At 43.0% G+C, this 22,910-nt stretch overlaps 1 protein-coding gene across 4 annotated transcripts in view; it reads left to right on the top strand.

Annotated features, from left to right (window-relative positions):
- Nucleotides 1-22,910, top strand: part of dennd1a (DENN/MADD domain containing 1A) — a 160,575-nt gene that overhangs the window by 74,389 nt on the left and 63,276 nt on the right. For all 4 annotated transcript variants that reach the window (XM_038969959.1, XM_038969957.1, XM_038969958.1 and 1 more), the window contains exons 6-9: nt 11,919-11,988; nt 13,413-13,493; nt 19,235-19,288; nt 21,370-21,480. In XM_038969959.1, coding sequence (XP_038825887.1) covers nt 11,919-11,988; nt 13,413-13,493; nt 19,235-19,288; nt 21,370-21,480 — 316 coding nt within the window. The remainder of the gene's footprint in view (nt 1-11,918; nt 11,989-13,412; nt 13,494-19,234; nt 19,289-21,369; nt 21,481-22,910) is intronic.

Genomic DNA, 22,910 nt, shown 5'->3' with positions numbered 1-22,910 from the left:
TATCTGTCTGTCTGTCTCTCTGTCTCTCTGTGTGTGTATCTGTCTGTCTGTCTCTCTGTCTCTCTGTGTGTGTATCTGTCTGTCCGTCTGTCTGTCCCTCTGTGTGTGTATCTGTATGTCCGTCTGTCTGTCTCTCTGTGTGTGTGTCTGTCTGTCTGTCTCTCTGTGTGTGTGTGGTGTGTGTGTCTGTCTCTGTGTGTGTGTGTGTGTGACAGCAGCAGCAGACCTGGCTTAATAACTTCCCTTGCCCTTTACAGGCTGGGAGGAGGGACCATAAAGGCAGAGTGGAAGGGCCATCCAGGGAAATACACAGGAGTCATTCACTCCCAGCCAATTAAAACGCTTGTTGACGTATTTATGTCCTGCCTGCCCCACCCCTCACCCTCACCTACTTCCCCTGCTTCCAACCTCACCCCCACATCTCGACTCTGAAGCTAAACCTTACGATTCGTGTCCGAGATTGGAGAAGGGGATGTTAGATTGCCGGATGATTACCAAGGCAGTGTGTCGCTAATTCAAAGTATATCTGAAACTATCAAGTAGGGTGTTATCCCGGGACGTTAGGCTAACTGTAAATGCTACTTATCTTTGCGTGACAAATATTTATTTACTTGACAAATATTTACTTACATGACAAATATTTACTTACTTGACAAATATGTCATAGCAATTAGGTGGTACGCTTTTGTGAGTGCCAAGGCTGCCGTTTCATTATCTCCCTTGTACTGGGATTGAGATTGAACCACATGGACTAGTTCGACCACATGGTTTAGACAGTGAATTCCTGGCAAGCTTAAAATCTCATGACTGGTCATGTACGGTTTGCCTTACTTGCAGTTGTGGTTAGCTAATGAGTAAAAAATATATTTAACAGTCACCCAAATGTCAGGGAAACCTCCTGTTTTAAATTCACTTCCTGTTAAAACGGTCCATGGTATGGAAGGATTGTATGATATAGGAATTGAATATAGCTAGCTACTATAATATGTCAGGTCCCATCACTGTGCAAGATGTAAATGCTACAACTGACGGTCCACTTAACTCTGAGGATTGGGTTTCATGAAAGCACTCGTCATGTCGGAAACATGTCGCGTTCCAGGTAGCCAGGCACTTGACACTAAATAAAACCATCAACATTTAGCCAAGTCAGCTTGTGTGTGATAGAAGTAGCTGAGTAAGCGGAGCCCGGCTGACGGGCATCCTGCCACTAAGATACAGCCAAATGAAATTCAGTGGGTTGTTTCACACTCCTTTCTTTTTACTGGCCCTCTAATCGGCCCCAGTTTCCGCTGCTCCCCGACATTCTTTAAAAAGCCCTCCTGGTATAAAGGGCCCTACGCAAACAGAGCGACGGAGCGTCGTATATGGTCCGTTCCAAAATCCGAGTCACACAAAATTAAATAGAACTACTTAGAAAATGATGGTCCGTCGCTGCGTTTTACGTAAAGTGTGTAGCGGCCTTAGGTCCCCTGGGGGCCCACTATTCCTTCTGGCTGTTTTACACAAGTCTTTCGAGTCACTCATCCGCCTTTGTTTAACCCCTGACCCTGCGAAACAAGGCTCCGTCAAAAGTTCTGAGGGGCTGGCGGCGAGGAAATGGAATAAGTGTTTGGTTACAAACAAAACAGGCACTGGCGGTACGTCATAAATCGTTGGTGCAGCAGGAGTGCCGCCACGGCCGGCCTATTGCACGAGGGCGTCGGGCTCGTAAAGTTTTAACGTGGCCTGGTCTTTCTGCCGACTGTTTTGTTTTTAAGGGGCTCAGGAGTGGTGTCTGCCGCGGAGGGGGGACAGTAGATGGCTGTTATATCGCATGTGTGAGTGTGTTTACAGGGGAGTGGGGTGTGTGTCGGGGAAGAGTATCTGTGTGTGCACTGCAGAGAGTATTTGTGAGCCCTGGGACATTGTGTGGTTATTATAAGAAAGCCCTATGACATTGTGTGGTTATTATAAGAAAGCCCTGAGACATTGTGTGGTTATTATACGAAAGCCCTGGGACATTGTGTGGTTATTATAAGAACGCCCTATGACATTGTGTGGTTATTATATGAAAGCCCTGGGACATTGTGTGGTTATTATAAGAAAGCCCTGGGACATTGTGTGGTTATTATTAGAAAGCCCTATGACATTGTGTGGTTATTATAAGAAAGCCCTATGACATTGTGTGGTTATTATAAGAAAGCCCTGGGACATTGTGTGGTTATTATAAGAAAGCCCTATGACATTGTGTGGTTATTATAAGAAAGCCCTGGGACATTGTGTGGTTATTATAAGAAAGCCCTGGGACATTGTGTGGTTATTATAAGAAAGCCCTATGACATTGTGTGGTTATTATAAGAAAGCCCTATGACATTGTGTGGTTATTATAAGAAAGCCCTGGGACATTGTGTGGTTATTATAAGAAAGCCCTATGACATTGTGCTGTTATTATAAGAACGCCCTGGGACATTGTGTGGTTGCTGTCTGAAAGCCCTGGGACACTGTGTGGTTATTATATAGAAAGCCCTGGGACATTGTGTGGTTATTATAAGAAAGCCCTGGGACATTGTGTGGTTGCTGTCTGAAAGCCCTGGGACACTGTGTGATTATTATAAGAAAGCCCTGGGACATTGTGTGGTTATTATAAGAAAGCCCTGGGACATTGTGTGGTTGCTGTCTGAAAGCCCTGGGACACTGTGTGATTATTATATAGAAAGCCCTGGGACATTGTGCGGTTATTATAAGAAAGCCCTGGGACATTGTGTGGTTATTATAAGAATGCCCTGGGACATTGTGTGGTTGCTGTCTGAAAGCCCTGGGACACTGTGTGATTATTATATAGAAAGCCCTGGGACATTGTGCGGTTATTATAAGAAAGCCCTGGGACATTGTGCGGTTATTATAAGAAAGCCCTATGACATTGTGTGGTTATTATAAGAAAGCCCTATGACATTGTGTGGTTATTATAAGAAAGCCCTGGGACATTGTGTGGTTATTATAAGAAAGCCCTATGACATTGTGCTGTTATTATAAGAACGCCCTGGGACATTGTGTGGTTGCTGTCTGAAAGCCCTGGGACACTGTGTGATTATTATATAGAAAGCCCTGGGACATTGTGTGGTTATTATAAGAAAGCCCTGGGACATTGTGTGGTTGCTGTCTGAAAGCCCTGGGACACTGTGTGATTATTATAAGAAAGCCCTGGGACATTGTGTGGTTATTATAAGAAAGCCCTGGGACATTGTGTGGTTGCTGTCTGAAAGCCCTGGGACACTGTGTGATTATTATATAGAAAGCCCTGGGACATTGTGCGGTTATTATAAGAAAGCCCTGGGACATTGTGCGGTTATTATAAGAAAGCCCTGTCCAGAATGTAGATGCGGAGGACTCTGAGAGCATGATAGCGATGTCACCATGCAGGCAATCCGCTGTCACAACTGCTCCCTCTCTTGGACCTTGACTCTTGACTTAATTTCTTCCTCCATGTCTTCTTCCACCTCTTCCTTGACCTCTCAAGTCATTGGAGTTCAATTCAATATTATTTAATATCCCCTGATGTAAAATATCACAGAAGTAATGCTTAACATTCTTCTCCATCTTACCATTGACCATGAGCTGTCAATACAAGTCTTCACCCAGCACCACAATCCCAAGACAACTGCTCAGCGATCTTATGAAGGGGTATATGCTTTCTGGGTATGTGTGATACTTTCCCCCCTTTAATCCTTCTTCAGGCATGTGTCGTTATTCCTAGAGAACACAAAAGCGTCTGCGGCTAACAAACGACGAGCAGATGTCCCAGTTCAAATGAGTCAATTAACTTCCAGCAGCACTTTAGCTTCCCTCGCATGGCATTCTTTAACACAGTCACCCATAAAGCTTAGCGAAACAGATGTTTCTCCAAATCTGGCTAGGCGAATGAAAAACGGACCTTTGGAGAAAAAGGAAGCTAATAGCAGCTAATCAAATGATATTAAAAATATATCTTAATGGATTTTTGCAGGTTTTTTGGAGCCTGGTGGGTTACCTTATTATTTAACCCTGGTGGGTTACATTATTATTTAACCCTGGTGGGTTACATTATTATTTAACCCTGGTGGGTTACATTATTATTTAACCCTGGTGGGTTACCTTATTATTTAACCCTGGTGGGTTACGTTATTATTTAACCCTGGTGGGTTACGTTATTATTTAACCCTGGTGGGTTACGTTAATATTTAACCCTGGTGGGTTACGTTAATATTTAACCCTGGTGGGTTACGTTATTATTTAACCCTGGTGGGTTACGTTATTATTTAACCCTGGTGGGTTACCTTATTATTTAACCCTGGTGGGTTACGTTATTATTTAACCCTGGTGGGTTACGTTAATATTTAACCCTGGTGGGTTACCTTATTATTTAACCCTGGTGGGTTACCTTATTATTTAACCCTGGTGGGTTACCTTATTATTTAACCCTGGTGGGTTACCTTATTATTTAACCCTGGTGGGTTACCTTATTATTTAACCCTGGTGGGTTACGTTAATATTTAACCCTGGTGGGTTACGTTAATATTTAACCCTGGTGGGTTACGTTATTATTTAACCCTGGTGGGTTACCTTATTATTTAACCCTGGTGGGTTACCTTATTATTTAACCCTGGTGGGTTACCTTATTATTTAACCCTGGTGGGTTACGTTATTATTTAACCCTGGTGGGTTACCTTAATATTTAACCCTGGTGGGTTACCTTAATATTTAACCCTGGTGGGTTACGTTATTATTTAACCCTGGTGGGTTACGTTATTATTTAACCCTGGTGGGTTACCTTATTATTTAACCCTGGTGGGTTACCTTATTATTTAACCCTGGTGGGTTACCTTATTATTTAACCCTGGTGGGTTACCTTATTATTTAACCCTGGTGGGTTACCTTATTATTTAACCCTGGTGGGTTACCTTATTATTTAACCCTGGTGGGTTACCTTATTATTTAACCCTGGTGGGTTACGTTAATATTTAACCCTGGTGGTTTACGTTAATATTTAACCCTGGTGGGTTACCTTATTATTTAACCCTGGTGGGTTACCTTATTATTTAACCCTGGTGGGTTACCTTATTATTTAACCCTGGTGGGTTACGTTAATATTTAACCCTGGTGGGTTACCTTATTATTTAACCCTGGTGGGTTACGTTAATATTTAACCCTGGTGGGTTACGTTAATATTTAACCCTGGTGGGTTACCTTATTATTTAACCCTGGTGGGTTACCTTATTATTTAACCCTGGTGGGTTACGTTATTATTTAACCCTGGTGGGTTACGTTATTATTTAACCCTGGTGGGTTACCTTAATATTTAACCCTGGTGGGTTACGTTATTATTTAACCCTGGTGGGTTACGTTATTATTTAACCCTGGTGGGTTACGTTATTATTTAACCCTGGTGGGTTACCTTATTATTTAACCCTGGTGGGTTACGTTATTATTTAACCCTGGTGGGTTACGTTAATATTTAACCCTGGTGGGTTACCTTATTATTTAACCCTGGTGGGTTACCTTATTATTTAACCCTGGTGGGTTACGTTAATATTTAACCCTGGTGGGTTACGTTAATATTTAACCCTGGTGGGTTACCTTATTATTTAACCCTGGTGGGTTACCTTATTATTTAACCCTGGTGGGTTACGTTAATATTTAACCCTGGTGGGTTACGTTAATATTTAACCCTGGTGGGTTACCTTATTATTTAACCCTGGTGGGTTACGTTAATATTTAACCCTGGTGGGTTACCTTATTATTTAACCCTGGTGGGTTACGTTATTATTTAACCCTGGTGGGTTACGTTAATATTTAACCCTGGTGGGTTACCTTATTATTTAACCCTGGTGGGTTACGTTATTATTTAACCCTGGTGGGTTACCTTAATATTTAACCCTGGTGGGTTACGTTATTATTTAACCCTGGTGGGTTACGTTAATATTTAACCCTGGTGGGTTACGTTATTATTTAACCCTGGTGGGTTACCTTATTATTTAACCCTGGTGGGTTACGTTATTATTTAACCCTGGTGGGTTACCTTAATATTTAACCCTGGTGGGTTACCTTAATATTTAACCCTGGTGGGTTACCTTAATATTTAACCCTGGTGGGTTACCTTATTATTTAACCCTGGTGGGTTACGTTATTATTTAACCCTGGTGGGTTACCTTAATATTTAACCCTGGTGGGTTACCTTAATATTTAACCCTGGTGGGTTACCTTATTATTTAACCCTGGTGGGTTACGTTATTATTTAACCCTGGTGGGTTACGTTATTATTTAACCCTGGTGGGTTACCTTATTATTTAACCCTGGTGGGTTACGTTAATATTTAACCCTGGTGGGTTACCTTATTATTTAACCCTGGTGGGTTACCTTATTATTTAACCCTGGTGGGTTACGTTAATATTTAACCCTGGTGGGTTACCTTATTATTTAACCCTGGTGGGTTACCTTATTATTTAACCCTGGTGGGTTACGTTATTATTTAACCCTGGTGGGTTACCTTATTATTTAACCCTGGTGGGTTACGTTAATATTTAACCCTGGTGGGTTACGTTATTATTTAACCCTGGTGGGTTACGTTAATATTTAACCCTGGTGGGTTACGTTATTATTTAACCCTGGTGGGTTACGTTAATATTTAACCCTGGTGGGTTACGTTATTATTTAACCCTGGTGGGTTACCTTATTATTTAACCCTGGTGGGTTACGTTATTATTTAACCCTGGTGGGTTACCTTAATATTTAACCCTGGTGGGTTACCTTAATATTTAACCCTGGTGGGTTACCTTATTATTTAACCCTGGTGGGTTACGTTATTATTTAACCCTGGTGGGTTACCTTAATATTTAACCCTGGTGGGTTACCTTAATATTTAACCCTGGTGGGTTACCTTATTATTTAACCCTGGTGGGTTACGTTATTATTTAACCCTGGTGGGTTACCTTAATATTTAACCCTGGTGGGTTACCTTAATATTTAACCCTGGTGGGTTACCTTATTATTTAACCCTGGTGGGTTACCTTATTATTTAACCCTGGTGGGTTACGTTAATATTTAACCCTGGTGGGTTACGTTAATATTTAACCCTGGTGGGTTACCTTATTATTTAACCCTGGTGGGTTACCTTATTATTTAACCCTGGTGGGTTACCTTATTATTTAACCCTGGTGGGTTACGTTATTATTTAACCCTGGTGGGTTACGTTATTATTTAACCCTGGTGGGTTACCTTATTATTTAACCCTGGTGGGTTACGTTATTATTTAACCCTGGTGGGTTACGTTATTATTTAACCCTGGTGGGTTACGTTATTATTTAACCCTGATGGGTTACGTTATTATTTAACCCTGATGGGTTACCTTATTATTTAACCCTGGTGGGTTACGTTAATATTTAACCCTGGTGGGTTACCTTATTATTTAACCCTGGTGGGTTACCTTATTATTTAACCCTGGTGGGTTACCTTATTATTTAACCCTGGTGGGTTACGTTAATATTTAACCCTGGTGGGTTACGTTAATATTTAACCCTGGTGGGTTACCTTATTATTTAACCCTGGTGGGTTACCTTATTATTTAACCCTGGTGGGTTACGTTAATATTTAACCCTGGTGGGTTACCTTATTATTTAACCCTGGTGGGTTACCTTATTATTTAACCCTGGTGGGTTACCTTATTATTTAACCCTGGTGGGTTACCTTATTATTTAACCCTGGTGGGTTACCTTATTATTTAACCCTGGTGGGTTACGTTAATATTTAACCCAGGTGGGTTACGTTAATATTTAACCCTGGTGGGTTACGTTAATATTTAACCCTGGTGGGTTACGTTATTATTTAATCAAGAGGTCATTCAGGTTTTGGGTTGAAAATGTTAAGTGTCTTTGCCGTCTTTATCCTGTAGACTATCAACAAAAGCACTGAATTGAAACACAGGGAGTGTTTTGCTGTGGCGTATGCTGTTTGGTCTACTGTGGCATAGTGCTGTTGACCTTCACTATCTACAAAGCAGTCTCTACAAAGTAAGCAAGAGGTTTTATTAAATCTACTCTCGCTCTGTTTTCATCAGCCGTGGTGTGTAATCATTGAAATATAAACTGATATTTCTATGCAATAAATTGACTCTGTTAAAGGCAGTGAAAATGGCTTCAGAACCATGTTATATGATCTTATACAGCGCCTTACACATACACCTCCGCAGTGTCATCGGGAGGAGAAAAACATTACTTTATTCTATTTGCCGTCTATTGACATGCTAATTAGACACAAATCTGCCGACATGGCTGTTTCTTTAATAAGAGGAAAGCTTCATCCTCAAGAGTCATTCGACCCCTTAGGATTCAAATCTAGCATCCATCCATCCACTTTTTTCCCTTATGTAGCTAACTAGCCTCCCACATAAAAGTAAATGTATGCTCCCAAAAGGACAACAAACAACGTCAAAATCACAACGAAGATTACTTTAATTAATACAGTTTTATGTTTGCGCCTCGAACAGACTCGAACGAACAACCTAGCAGCGGTTGGCTGCAAAGCTCATTGATGCTCATTGTCATACGTATCTTTTTGCAAATGCGTCACAATGTGACACGTATAAACTGATACCCGGCTGCACATTAGGATTTGATTCCTAATATCATGCTACTCCACCACCGCTGCTTTTTGCATTCCAGTGATCATTGGCCAAACCTATCATAACCCCTCTGCATTTCTATCATGGGCCATTGTTGATGCTCTCTGCCACATTAATGAGTAATGGATTCATGGCCAGGCCTCATTAAGAGGCAGTAGCTGAGGTCGGGAGGGGTGGAGGGGAGGAGGGTGTAGAGCTTGGAATAATCCTAGCTCCCAACACTGATCCCGCTCGCAGAGTCAAGGATGTTGAGCGCTCATCTGGGCTAATGAAATGCAGAATACTAAAGAACCCGCGAGCGGCCCCCGGTACATAAACTCTGCACCCATAACAGAATCGGTTGCTGCTGTGCATGCAGGTCACATACTTACCTCGTATCCTCCATACTAAAATCCTCCCCCTTTTTTCACTCAATTAAAAAATGCATGGCATATTTTAGCGTATCTTTTTTTATTTTTTTTATTACAAATAGACCTGACCAGAGCACCTTGCAGCTTTGTATAAAAAAACACCTCTCCCACACGTCTATAAACAGATTCAAAAGCTGGTCGGGAACCAGGGTTAAAGCCACTGGGGAGAAAAGTATGTGTATTCCGTGTGGCTTTGGCTTGCCGTGAGAAGATCGAACCAGGCCTTTTCCCCAGACAGACACATGCGCACAGACAGGGGGGGTTGGGAGGGGAGTGAGACACGTAGACTTGGGTAACATATCGCATCACGCCTTGGCTGCGCCAGCTAGATACCGCTCACAGCTCTGGGACTGAGGGAGGGAGGGAGGGAGAAAAGGAAGGCAACAGGAAAGGCTACTGTAGCCGTAGAAAATTTAAGAGTTCCAACTTTTCTGACTTGTTGAAAGCCTCTGTGTAGCGGAGGTGGTTTGCCGTGATGAGTAATCTGTCTTGGGATCTGCTTGAGGACTGATCCTCCCCACAGCTAATGTTGTTGAGTCACACAGGCTTGATTATAACTACATAGAATGCAACTGACACCTGTTAGGTCATTTAGGAATTCTTTGCAGTTTAATTCCCAAGTGGGTTTTCCAGTAAAGCCGGCCTGTTTTTGTTTATGATAATGATGTATCTGATAAGGCCTTAATGCTGTTAAAAACAAAAAATTATGTTTTAAGTGAAAAGTAAGAAGTCGAAAAAGAAAGGAAATGCCTATTCCACCCATGCTTTACCAAGGTTTTCCAGCACACAGCTTTGACCTACTACAGTAGCTCTGTTGATATTGTACTTCAAACTATTTGTAGGCAGGTTGCTTAGGATTCAAACCTTCTCAAACAGCCCCCACAATAATCTCAGATTTAGTATTTGTTTTTAAATTGTGGGTGAACCAACAATCTGGTTTGTCGAATTAGTTTAGAGGCTTTTCTGCTTGGTTGCTTTTATGCCAATGAACTCTGATACACTTAATGTTGCCCAGGTCTTCTCCAGCTTTTAGCGGTCAACACTACTGGTAATCGATACCAAGACAGGTACCACAGTATATCCATACTGGCAGAGCATGAAAAGGGCAAAAGTGTTGTTGTAGTTTTAAAGCCATCTCAAACTTAAGATGAGCGGATCTGCACTGCTAGATGGGCAAAACTCATTTGTTCTCTGCTGTTTTCTGTATTGATAAAAACCAAAGTTGCACTCTTTTCATAGAATTTAAATACAGAAATATAATCTTTGAATACGACCAGGATGAAGGCCAAAGGGGGATTAAGCACAAAGTTGTCAGGGAGACAGTTGGTGTAGGCGGTGGGATCTGGAGCGAGGGGAGGGGAACGGGGGGTGGTGGGAGAGGGGAGGGTTGGTGAAGCTTGTGGCAATGTCCGCTACGGTAATGAGCAAGTCCGCCGCTGGAGAGAGCCCTTCTTGGCGGGCACATTCACGGCCGACTGCCGGTCGCAATTAAAGGCGAGGAGGAGGTGTAGCCTCGCAATCAGCCACCTCGCCAGTCGCTCCGAATGTAAATAAAAACGAGCCCAGTCAAATTACCGTTGCCGGCAGCTCGCCCGTTAAACCTGTCTCCGTAATGAGGGAACTGTGACATTTCAGCGTGCCGCCAAGCCCGTCCCGGTCTCACTCGGCGAAGCAACAAGCCTCAGCCGGTGGTGTGTCTCTTGTCGAGACATTCTAATTAGGGCTGAGGACTTTCCGATGACGTCGCTCGGAGGACCGGGACGTGTGGCAGAGAGAGAGGGTTGCTGGCTTCTATCAGACATCTTTCGTTTACCTTTGGCTACCTCCTTCCCCTTTTTCCCTCTTCCCCTTCTCTCTTCTCTCTTTCCTCTTCTCTCCTCTTCCCTCTTCTCTTTTCCCCTTCTCTCTTTCTCTTCTCTCTTCCTCTTCCCCTTCTCTCTTCCCCTTCCCCTTCTCTCTTTCTCTTCTCTCCTCCTCTTCCCTCTTTTCTCTCTTCCCCTTCTCTCTTTCCTCTTCACCTACACTACCCCAACACCTCTCTTCTTTCTCTATTTCACTCGGTCACCCTCAGGGCCACAGGAGGAGATGGAGAGTACGGCTCTTGTTCTGTATTCTGGACGAGCCTGTCTCCTAAAGGATACTCACTGAATGCTTATTGCTGGCCACGCACCCACAGACACATCATCATCATCAGTGATCACTCGAGTAAGAGTATGATTGTCCTCCATGGGGTCTTCTATTTGTGGGTCTTCAGATGGCTGTAGAGGCCAATCCGGGAGACACATATTTTGGTGCAGTTCGGGCAGGGGTGAGTGCTGGTTGGACCTTTCAGGTATTGAGTCTCTCCTTGCGTAGCTGCTGCTTGTCCTCTGGTGGAGGTCTATATCCTGTAGTGCAGCTCCTTCTTGGATGTTACACACACACACACACACACACACACACACACACACACACACACACACACACACACACACACACACACACACACACACACATACACACACACACACACACACACACACACAGCTGCATGACTCAGTGAGTAAGAACCACTTGAGAGGAGAGAACACACCACTGTTCGGTCCTCCCTCCCTTCTCTTTCACGCTTAGATATAACTGTCTTGATGACAGCTATTTCCCCTATTGTTCACATTTCTTTCCATGGTGTGGGATGGGACCAGGGAGATGTACAAGGGATGACAATAAGTGAAATATAACCAAACAATGATGATAGGAAACATTTTATTTACCAATGACAAAAGATAAGCGCTATAATGATGATTGAGGAAGTTGTTATAAATTCATTTATAATGCATTAGACACATCAGTTCATAGAGATTGTTACCCTGAAATTCTCTGTATTTACTTTATTGCAGCTATCTGCCCTGGTTTGAGGTATTCTACAAGCTGCTCAATATCCTCGCTGACTACACAATCAAAGGCCAGGTCAGTATTCTCAATGAAATCAAAAATAATAGTGGTCATTGTAGTTAGGGTGAACCTTGTTATCTACTTAGGTCACAACTAATGATGTAAAAAAGGCTTTCTAGAATAAAATACATTTGATTGAGGTAGGTATAGAGGAGATTTAGCAACTCCTGATACAAAAGCTTGTTTATTGTTAAAAGTAAAAACCAATGTGTTTCGGCTCTTGGTCTTCATTAGAGTAGGTAGAGGCAGACATAGAATTCCACTGCAGTAGAAAGACTGTCACCTTTCTTGATCTTTTTCTTTGCCTGTGTCTTGGGTGACAGCCATCCCATCTAATATTAAAGTGGTGTCCCCTCTGTCAGAGCTGCCACCCTACTGACAAACATCACTCTCACTCACTCACTCACTCACTCACTCACTCACTCACTCACTCACTCACTCACTCACTCACTCACTCACTCACTCACTCACTCACTCACTCAAAAATATTAACAAACACATCACTCTCTCTGCACACGTAGGTGATACTGAAAACCAAACAACTTAAAAGCACATTGTGCAAAAGAGACTTAAATAATCATTATAGGATTCAAATCAAATTGAGCTTAATCGACAGGCATTCAGATATTTTAAGTAATGTATTCAGAGCACTTTGGCAAACATCTGTTCAAGCCTCAGCGTTACATGTCTGCTGTTTATGGTTGTCAGACAAAGCCCTATACCTGGGAGATAGCAGACACAGCCCTATACCTGGGAGATAGCAGACAAAGCCCTATACCTGGGAGATAGCAGACACAGCCCTATACCTGGGAGATAGCAGACAAAGCCATATACCTGGGAGATAGCAGACACAGCCCTATACCTGGGAGATAGCAGACAAAGCCATATACCCGGGAGATAGCAGACACAGCACTATACCTGGGAGATAGCAGACACAGCCCTATACCTGGGAGATAGCAGACACAGCCCTATACCTGGGAGATAGCAGACACAGCCCTATACCTGGGAGATAGCAGACACAGCCCTATACCTGGGAGATAGCAGACACAGCCCTATACCTGGGAGATAGCAGACACAGCCCTATACCTGGGAGATAGCAGACACAGCCCTATACCTGAGAGATAGCAGACACAGCCCTATACCTGGGAGATAGCAGACACAGCCCTATACCTGGGAGATAGTGAACAGAGATTATACTGTAGCATCGGCAGCCATTAACAGGATAAAGATATGTTTTGTTGTCGAAGTACAATGTACTGGGAGCGCTTTCAAGTCTGTAGGCTATTAGTTATTTCCTCAGAGATGCCATAATATTATAAGGAGGGGATATTGTCAGCTATTTTGTTTGCATAAACATTTAGTTCCTGTTGCTATTTATAATAGGGTTCCTGTGGGGTATCGCGTGACATTGTACGTGTCTGTTTGTGTGTGTATTTCAGGAGAGTCAGTGGCGAGAGCTCCTGGAGTCACTCCATACACTCCCCATCCCTGATCCTGGAGTGCCAGTCCATCTTAGCGTGGTAAGACTTTGACCAACTCCCCGTAGACTTCATGGCTGGCCACCTTATCAGAGGAGCAACACATTCAAATCTTCCATCACTAGTTGTCCATTATGCCTAAAATTCACTGCTCATTAGCAAGGTTGCAGAATTAGCAAACATCATCACACTTCAGGGCCCTTCACATGATACAAGCAAGGTGCCAAGAGCCGTAGGGTCAGGCGCGGCAGTGGGTGAAAGTTCAAGTTATTTGAACTTTGAGTGCAGTGGCAATATCCCAAAAGCACTGCTTAACTTGTCCCAATGCCAAAAAACAATGTCTCTCTTGAGGCAATACCATTCTTGCACCTGTCACTTGAAACTCCCTTTAGATATCTCCATTTATCACACAGTATATACACCTATAGTATGTTTTTTGTTGTTGTTGCAGAATACATCAATATATCCCATCTCATGGCCATAGCACTTGGGTCAGTGAGGTACAGCCTTATCCTTTATAGTGGGTGCTTTGAGATACAGTTGAAGTCGGAAGTTTACATGCACCTTAGCCAAATACATTTAAACTACATTTTTCACAGTTCCTGACATTTAATCCAAGTAAAAATTCCCTGTTTTAGGTCAGCTAGGATCACCACTTTATTTAAAAAATTTGAAATGTCAGAATAATAGTAGAGCGAATTATTTATTTCAGCTTTTATTTCTTTCATAACATTCCCAGTGGGTCAGAAGTTTACATACACTCAATTTGCATTTGGTAGCATTGCCTTTAAATTGTGAAATGTTTCTGGCAGCCTTCCACAAGCTTCCCACAATAAGTTGGGGGAATTTTGGCCCATTCCTCCTGACAGAGCTGGTGTAACTGAATCAGGTTTGTAGGCCTCCTTGCTCGCATACGCTTTTTCAGTTCTGCCCACACATTTTCTATGGGATTGAGGTCAGGGCTTTGTGATGGCCACTCCAATACCTTGACTTTGTTGTCCTTAAGCCATTTTGCCACAACTTTGGAAGTATGCTTGTGGTCATTGTCCATTTGGAAGACCCATTTGCGACCAAGCTTTAACTTCCTGACTGATGTCTTGAGATGTTACTTCAATATATCCACATAATTTTCATACCTCACGATGCCATCTATTTTGTGAATTGCACCAGTCCCTCCTGCAGCAAAGCACCCCCACAACATGATGCTGCACCCCCGTGCTTCACAGTTGGGATGGTGTTCTTCGGCTTGCATGCCTCCCCCTTTTTCCTCCAAACATAACAATGGTCATTATGGCCAAACAGTTCTATTTTTGCTTCATCAGACCAGAGGACATTTCTCCAAAAAGTATGATCTTTGTCCCCATGTGCAGTTGCAAACTGTAGTCTGGCTTTTTTATGGCAGTTTTGGAGCAGTGGCTTCGTCCTTGCTGAGCGGCCTTTCAGGTTAGGTCGATATAGGACTCGTTTTACTGTGGATATAGATACTTTTGTACCTGTTTCCTCCAGCATCGTCACTAGGTCCTTTGCTGTTCTGGGATTGATTTACACTTTTCGCACCAAAATATGTTCACCTCTAGGAAACAACGCGTCTCCTTCCTGAGCAGTATGATGGCTGCTTGGTCCCATGGTGTTTATACTTGTGTACTATTGTTTGTAGAGATGAACGTGGTTCCATGAGGCGTTTGGAAATTGCTCCCAAGGATGAACCAGACTTGTGGAGGTCTTGATTTTTTTTTTTTTTTTTTTTTTTTTTCATGATGTCAAGCAAAGAGGCACTGGGTTTGAAGGTAGGCCTTGAAAAACCTCCACAGGTACACCTCCAATTGACGTCAATTAGCCTATCAGAAGCTTCTAAAGCCATGACATAATTTTCTGGAATTTTCCAAGCTGTTTAAAGGCACAGTCAACTTAGTGTATGTACATTTCTCACCCACTGGAATTGTGATACAGTGAATTATAAGTGAAATAATCTGTCTGTAAACAATTGTTGGAAAAATGACTTGTGTCATGCACAAAGTAGATGTCCTAACTGACTTGACAAAACTGTAGTTTGTTAACAAGAAATTTGTGGAGTGGTTGAAAAACGAGTTTTAATGACTCCAACCTAAGTGTATGTAAACTTCCGACTTCAACTGTAGATTGCGGTTATTATCCTTCATAGAGGATGCTTTGATTCTTGCCGACTGTTTTCGGGTCAGTTGTGGGTTCAATGGGGGGAGCACCAAGGCTGCCACCCCTGCCGAGTGGGGCACCATTTCCCCGACCCTCAAAGGCTTATCCCTCAGCTGTCCTGCATGATGGGTTACAACACAGGCCGTTCCATTTGAAGGATTTTTAGGAATCCCTCAGAGCTCCATGTTAGGGTGCCTACTCAAAGCGTTTCACGGGCAATGGAGTGAGACAGAGTTTACACCCCAAAAAATAGGGAGCTTCCGAGGAGACGGTTCTGTCAGAGTGATCTTGGCGTCAGACGCAGGGATATAGAGGAAGTAGTGAGTGCATCACTTTGTTCGCTAGTCTTTCCCCACTCCCAGCAAAGGAGCTGGGTTTATTATCATACCGTCACTCTTGTGACACCTTCTCCATGAGATATCTGTCAGACCCACCTCACTATCCTTACCCTGCAAAGCGACAATACATGACTAAGATTGAATCCTACTAAACCGACTCTGACGCTCATCTGATGCGTCAGGGCTTGTAAACCCAACAGCGAGCTGCTCAGTGATGCATACCTACCAGACGAGCTAAATTCCTTCTATGCTCGCTTCGAGGCAAGCAACACTGAACCATAAGTAAGAGCACCAGCTGTTCCGGATGACTGTGTCATCATGCACACCATAACCGATGTAAGACCTTTTAACAGGTTAACATTCACAAGGCCGGAGGGCCAGAAGGAGTACCAGGACGCATACTCAGAGTATGCGCTGACCAGCTGGCAAGTGTCTTCACTTTTTCAACCTCTCCCTGACCCAGTCTGTAATACCTACATGTTTCAAACAGACCACCATAGTCCCTGTGCCCTAGAAGGTAACCTGTCTAAATGGCCATCATACCAGACACCCTGGACCCACTCCAATTCGCATAATGCTCCAACAGATCCACAGATGGCGCAGATGTCTCTATTGCACTTCACACTGCCCTCTCCCACCTGGACAAAAGGAACACCTGCGTGAGAATGCTGTTCATTGACTACAGCTTAGCGTTCAACATCATAGTGCCCTCCAAGCTCATCGCATAGCTAAAGACCTTGGGACTGAACACCTCCCTCTGCAACTGGATCCTGGACTTCCTGACGGGCCGCCCCCAGGTAGTGACGGTAGGCAACAACACATCTGCCACGCTTATCCTGTCCTCCCTGTTCACCAACAATTGCGTGGCAATTGCATGGTAGGCCTGATCACTGACGACGATGAGACAGCCTATAGAGAGGAGGTCAGAGACCTGGCAGTGTGGTGCCAGGACAACAACCTGTGCCTCAATGTCAGCAAGACAAAGGAGCTGATCATGGACATTAGGAAACGTATGGCCGAGCATACCCCCATTCACATTAACGGAGCTGAAGTTAAGCGGGTCCAGAGCTTCAAGAAACCACAGTGTCCACATCACTAAGTATCTATCGTGGTCCAAACATACCAACACAGTTGTGAAGAGGGCACGAGAACACCTCTTCCCCTCAGGAGGCTGAAAATATTTGTCATGGGCCTTCGGATCCTCAAAAAGTTCTGCAGCTGCACCATTGAGAGCATCTTGACTGGCTGCATCACAGCTTGGTATGGCAACTGTTAGCGTCTGACCCAAAGGCCCTACAGGGGGTAGTGCGTGCGGCCCTGTACATCACTGAGGCCGAGCTTCCTGCCATCCAGGACCTCTATACCAGGCAGTGTCAGAGGAAGGCCCTACATTTTTCAAAGACTCTAGCCGCCCAAGTAATAGACTGTTCTGTCTGCTACCACACAGCAAGCGGTACCGGTGCACCATGTCTGGAACCAACAGGACCCTGAACAGCTTCTAACCCCAAACCATAAGACTGCTAAATAGTTAGTTGTATAGTTAACCAAATAGTTACTCGTACTAACTGCATTGACCTATTTTTGTGCTCACTTTTTTGACTAATCTCATACGCTGCTGCTACTGTTTACTATCTGTCACTTTATTCCCTAGTTATGTACATACACTACATGACCAAAAGTATGTGGACACCTGCTTGTCGAACATCTCATTGCAAAATCATGGGCATTAATATGGAGTTGGTCATGCTTTTGCTATAATAGCCTCCACTCTTCTGGGAAGGCTTTCCACTAGATGTTGCAACATTGCTGCGGGGTCTTGCTTCCACAAGAGTATTAGTGTGGTCTGGTACTGATGTTGGGCGATTAGGCCTTGCTCGCAGCTGGCGTTCCAATTCATCCCAAAAGTATTGGATCGGGTTCAGGTCAGGGCTCTGTGCAGGCCAGTTAAGTTCTTCCAAACTGATCTCTACAAACCATTTCAGTATTGACCTCGCTTTGTGCACGGGGGCATTGTCATGCTGAAACAGGAAAGGGCCTTCCCCAAACTGTTGCCACAAAGTTGTAAGCATGGAATCGTCTAGAATGTAATTGTATGCTGTAGCGTTAAGATTTCCCTTCACTGGAACTAAGGGCCTAGCCTGAACGATGAAAAACAGCCCCAGACCATTATTCCTCCTCCACCAAACTTTACAGTTGGCCCTATGCATTCGGGCAGGTAGCGTTCTCCTGGCATCCGCCAAACCCAGATTCATCTGTCAGACTGCCAGATGATGAAGCGTGCTTGGCATTGAGCATGGTGATCTTAGGCTGGTGTGCAGCTGCTCGGCCAATGAAACCCATTTCATGAAGCTCCCACGAACAGTTCTTCTGACGTTGCTTCAAGAGGCAGTTTGGAACTCGGTAGTGAGTGTTGCAACTAGGACACACGCACTTCAGCACTCGGCTGTCCCGTTCTGTGAGCTTGTGTGGCCTACCGCTTTGCGGCTGAGCCATTGTTGCTCCTAGATGTTTCCACTTCACAATAACAGCACATACATTTGACAGGGGCAGCTCTCGCAGGGCAGAAATTTGATGAACTGACTTGTTGGAAAGGTGGCATCCAATAACGGTGCCACCATTGAAAGTCACTGAACTCTTCAGTAAGGCCATTCTACTGCCAATGTTTGTTTATGGAGATTGCATGGCTGTGTGTTCGATTTTATACACCTGTCAGCAACGTATGTTGCTGAATAGCCGAATCCACTAATTTGAAAGGGTGTCCACATATGTTTGTGTATTTAGTGTATCTAACACAATTATCTTGTACCCCTACACATCGACTTGGTACTGGGACCCCTTGTATGTATTTTGTCAAGTTATCGTTACTCATTTGTACCTATTACAACTTGTTTTATTCGTGTTTTACTTTTCTTTTATTTCTCTATTTTCTTTCTCTCTGCATTGTTGGGAAAGGGCCGTAAGTAAGCATTTCACTGTTAGTCCTCACCTGTTGTTTATGAAGCATGTGACGTATAAAACAGTATTTTATTTCATCTATCCCCTGGGCTGTTACCGTTATTGAGAACAGGGAGGTGTTCATAAGACATCAAATGTAATAAAACAGATTGAAACAGGAAGTTGAAAAAGGCTGTTTTTCCAGTGTATGGAATGTCTTTACACTATTGAGCGTTAACTCCTAATCCTATTAGCGTTTGTCTTTTCTCATGAACTGCGATGGCTTAAAATGCCTTAATCTCTCAAATTTTACCCCCTGTGTTTCTTTGTCCCCGTTAGCATTCCTACTTTACTGTGCCTGACACAAGGGAACTACCCAGCATACCTGAAAACGTGAGTATCTTTGGCCTTCACCCTTCATTTTGAATTTGCTGTTCTTTATTGTTCACTGTTTAGGAAGACATTTGCAGCACACCACTAACAATATCCATTTGGAATAATTGACGATATGCCAAAATACATCACTCAATCTCATCTGATATGAAAGGACACAATGTTACTCCACGCTACCCACGTCCACAATGCACACTGTTCATATAGGCCTGTGTGACAGGTTTACTGTAGGTCTGTGTGTTAGGGTCAGGTTTACTGTAGGTCTGTGTGTTAGGGTCAGGTTTACTGTAGGTCTGTGTGTTAGGGTTAGGTTTACTGTAGGTCTGTGTGTTAGGGTCAGGTTTACTGTAGGTCTGTGTGTTAGGGTTAGGTTTACTGTAGGCCTTTGGGTAGCATGAATAAACCGCTAGTCCCACAAACGTTAGACATTCATTCAATTGCTTCAGCTCACTGGAGGAGATATCGAAGGAGTCGGAAGAATCAATATCTTGTTTGATTTCCCCGTTTTTCCAATTCCCGCCGGTAACCTCACGTAGTTAGTTAGCCGTCAGACTGCCCTCGCTAGTCCTCTAAGGCTGTGAGGCCTCCCCAGATCCCCCTCTCTGGGGGGCCTTTAGACAGACAGAGAGAACGCAGAAAAGGGAGAGCTTGACAGAGACGTGACAGAGATGTGATGGAGACGTGACAGAGGTGCGAGGGAGACGTGACAGAGGTGCGAGGGAGACGTGACAGAGGTGCGAGGGAGACGTGACAGAGGTGCGAGGGAGACGTGACAGAGGTGCGAGGGAGACGTGACGGGAGACAGAAGTGAACCCCAGTCAGAAGGGAGAGGTGTCGAAGGAGGAGTCTGTAGTCTTCAGAAGTAATGCTTCTGGAGGTTTGGAGAATAACAGATTTAAAAAATAAAAAAAGTTATTAAATGTAACCTTTTTTTAACTAGGCAAGTCAGTTAAGAACAAATTCTTATTTACAATGACGGCCTACCGTGGAACAGTGGGTTAACTCCCTTGTTCAGGAACAGAACAACAGATTTTTTACCTTGTCAGCTCAGGGATTCGATCCAGCAACCTGTCGGTTACTGGCCCAACACTTTAACCACCTGCCGCCCCCACATGCACACAAACATCCCTTCTACTACAGCTTATTTCACCTAAATCACATGTGGTATGCCTATTTCAAACATATTTTTTCTCTTCCTATGACATAGACTGACCAGCTGAAAGCTATGATCCCTTATTGATGTCACTTGTTAAATCCACTTCAATCAGTGTGAATGAATTGGAGGAGACAGGTTAAAGACATGGACAATTGAGACATGGATTGTGTATGTGTGACATGGACAATTGAGACATGGATTGTGTATGTGTGCCATTTAGAAGTTGAATGGACAAGACAAAAGATTGAAGTGCCTTTGAACGGGGTATGGTAGTAGGTGCCAGGCGCACCGGTTTGAGTGTGTCAAGAACTGCACCACTGCTGGGTTTTTCAAGCTCAACTGTTTCCCGTGTTTCAAGAATGGTCCACCACCCAAAGGACATCCAGCCAACTTGACACAACTGTGGGAAGCATTGGAGTCAACATGGGCCAGCATCCCTGTGGAATGCTTTCGACACCTTGTAGGGTCCATGCCCTGACGAATTGAGGCTGTTCTGAGGGCGAAAGGTGCTGGAACGCAATATTAGGAAGGTGTTCCTAATGTTTTGTACACTCAATGTATATTCAGATTCAGAAATCTTCAATGTCTTCCATGAGTCAGTTTATTTTGCAGTAATAAGAGTACACATACAGACGAAATCACATATTTAAATACATTACATATTTCATGTGTTCTGTCTAAAGTATTGTATTTAATTGTCTTACATGCCGACGATCACAGAGAGAAGTTTTATTTGAAACAATAATGTGTCTCCCTGTTACATTCTTCACCTGTTATATCTATACTATACCTTTGTAAAAGCTATGTAAATCATGTTGATGCCTTGTACTATTCATACAGTCATTGGTCTGCCCTTGCTATCACAACTAACCTCTACCCCTTTTTTCTTTTTCTTTTTACTTTTTGCCTTTGTTTTTTCTTGCAGAGAAACCTAACAGAGTATTTTGTAGCCGTAGATGTCAATAACATGCTCCATCTGTACGCTAGTATGCTTTATGAGCGTCGAATCCTCATCTGCTGTAGCAAACTAAGCACCGTAAGTACTGTAGATCCTACACTCCCTCCTTCACTCCCTTTCTCCTCCATTCTCACTCTCTCCATGCATATCAACTAATCAATGAGTGTCTATTTTACAGGATTGGCTTGGTACTGTTGCACCACCACACAATAAGACACAGCATGAAATGGTTGCTCACCCAGAATTAAAAAATAAATAAAAATTCAACAGAAATATTTGAAGATATTGTGGATGAGAATCTGGCTGTTTTTTTCCCACTGTAACCACATACTATTTTTAAACCCTTTACATTTTCTGTTACATTTTTTGTTCTACCCTCCACCGTTAAAGCTATAACCCTCTTCATGCCTTTTTGTATAGAAAGGACTGTCTGAAGAGCTTGTCACCTGCTAAAAACATATCCTTACATATACAGTGCCTTCAAAAAGTATTCACACCTCTTGACTTTTTCCACATTTTGTTGTGTTACAGCCTGAATTTTAAATGGATTTAATTGAGATTTTTTTCACTGGCCTACACACAATACCCATAATGTGAAAGTGTAATTATGTTTTTAGAAATTTTTACAAATTAATTTAAAATGAATAGCTGAAATGTCTTGAGTCAATAAGTATTCAACCCCTTTGTTATGGCAAGCCTTAATAAGTTGAGTAAACATTTGCTTAACAAGTTACACAATAAGTTTCATGGACTCACTCTGTGTGCAATAATGGGGTTTAACATGATTTTTGAATGACTACCTCATCTCTGTACCCCACACATACAATTATCTGTAAAGTCCCTCAGTCGAGCAGTGAATTTCAAACACAGATTCAACCACAAAGACAAGGGAAGGTTTCCAATGCCTTGCAAAGAAGGGCACCTATTGGTAGATGGGTAAAGAAAAAAAAAAAGTTATTCATTATTTGAGTATTTGGTATAGATCGTTGACAAAAAAAGACAATTCAATCAATTCAATTCAATCCATTTTCCTCCCACTTTGTGGGAATGTAGAAAAAGTCAAGGTGTAAATACTTCCTGAATAAGCCTTATTTTCTTGTACTGTACCATACAAAGCATTGTCTTCAATTAAGCTTTTATGAGGCATTCCTAAGTCTTCCATTATGTGATATGGCCACGATATAATTAAGCCCCTCCTGCCCTCTCGGCCTGTTAAAGTCACTAATGTGTGTATGGGTTTTTGATTAGCGAAGCCCAGTTTATATGCTGTTTTTAACACATACTGTAAAAGGGAAGTTGTTCACAAGCCCAATGGGAAAATACTGTTGTCAGGGTGGATGCTTGTTTAGAAGCTACACCTGAACATGTAGTAGCAAAGAGGACTTATGCTAGAATGGTGAGGTATAACAGTTATTTTACATTCCATCAAAACATGACCACGTTCTTTGAAGAATATGGGGAGACGTCTATTCCTTTAACATATCAGTGAATGTGGGGAGACGTCTATT

Source organism: Salvelinus namaycush, chromosome 31 (genome assembly GCF_016432855.1).
Source record: "Salvelinus namaycush isolate Seneca chromosome 31, SaNama_1.0, whole genome shotgun sequence".
NCBI classification, from domain to species: Eukaryota; Metazoa; Chordata; class Actinopteri; order Salmoniformes; family Salmonidae; genus Salvelinus; species Salvelinus namaycush.
The sequence above is the reverse complement of the archived record's forward strand: the minus strand, read 5'-3'. Positions and strand labels throughout refer to the sequence as shown.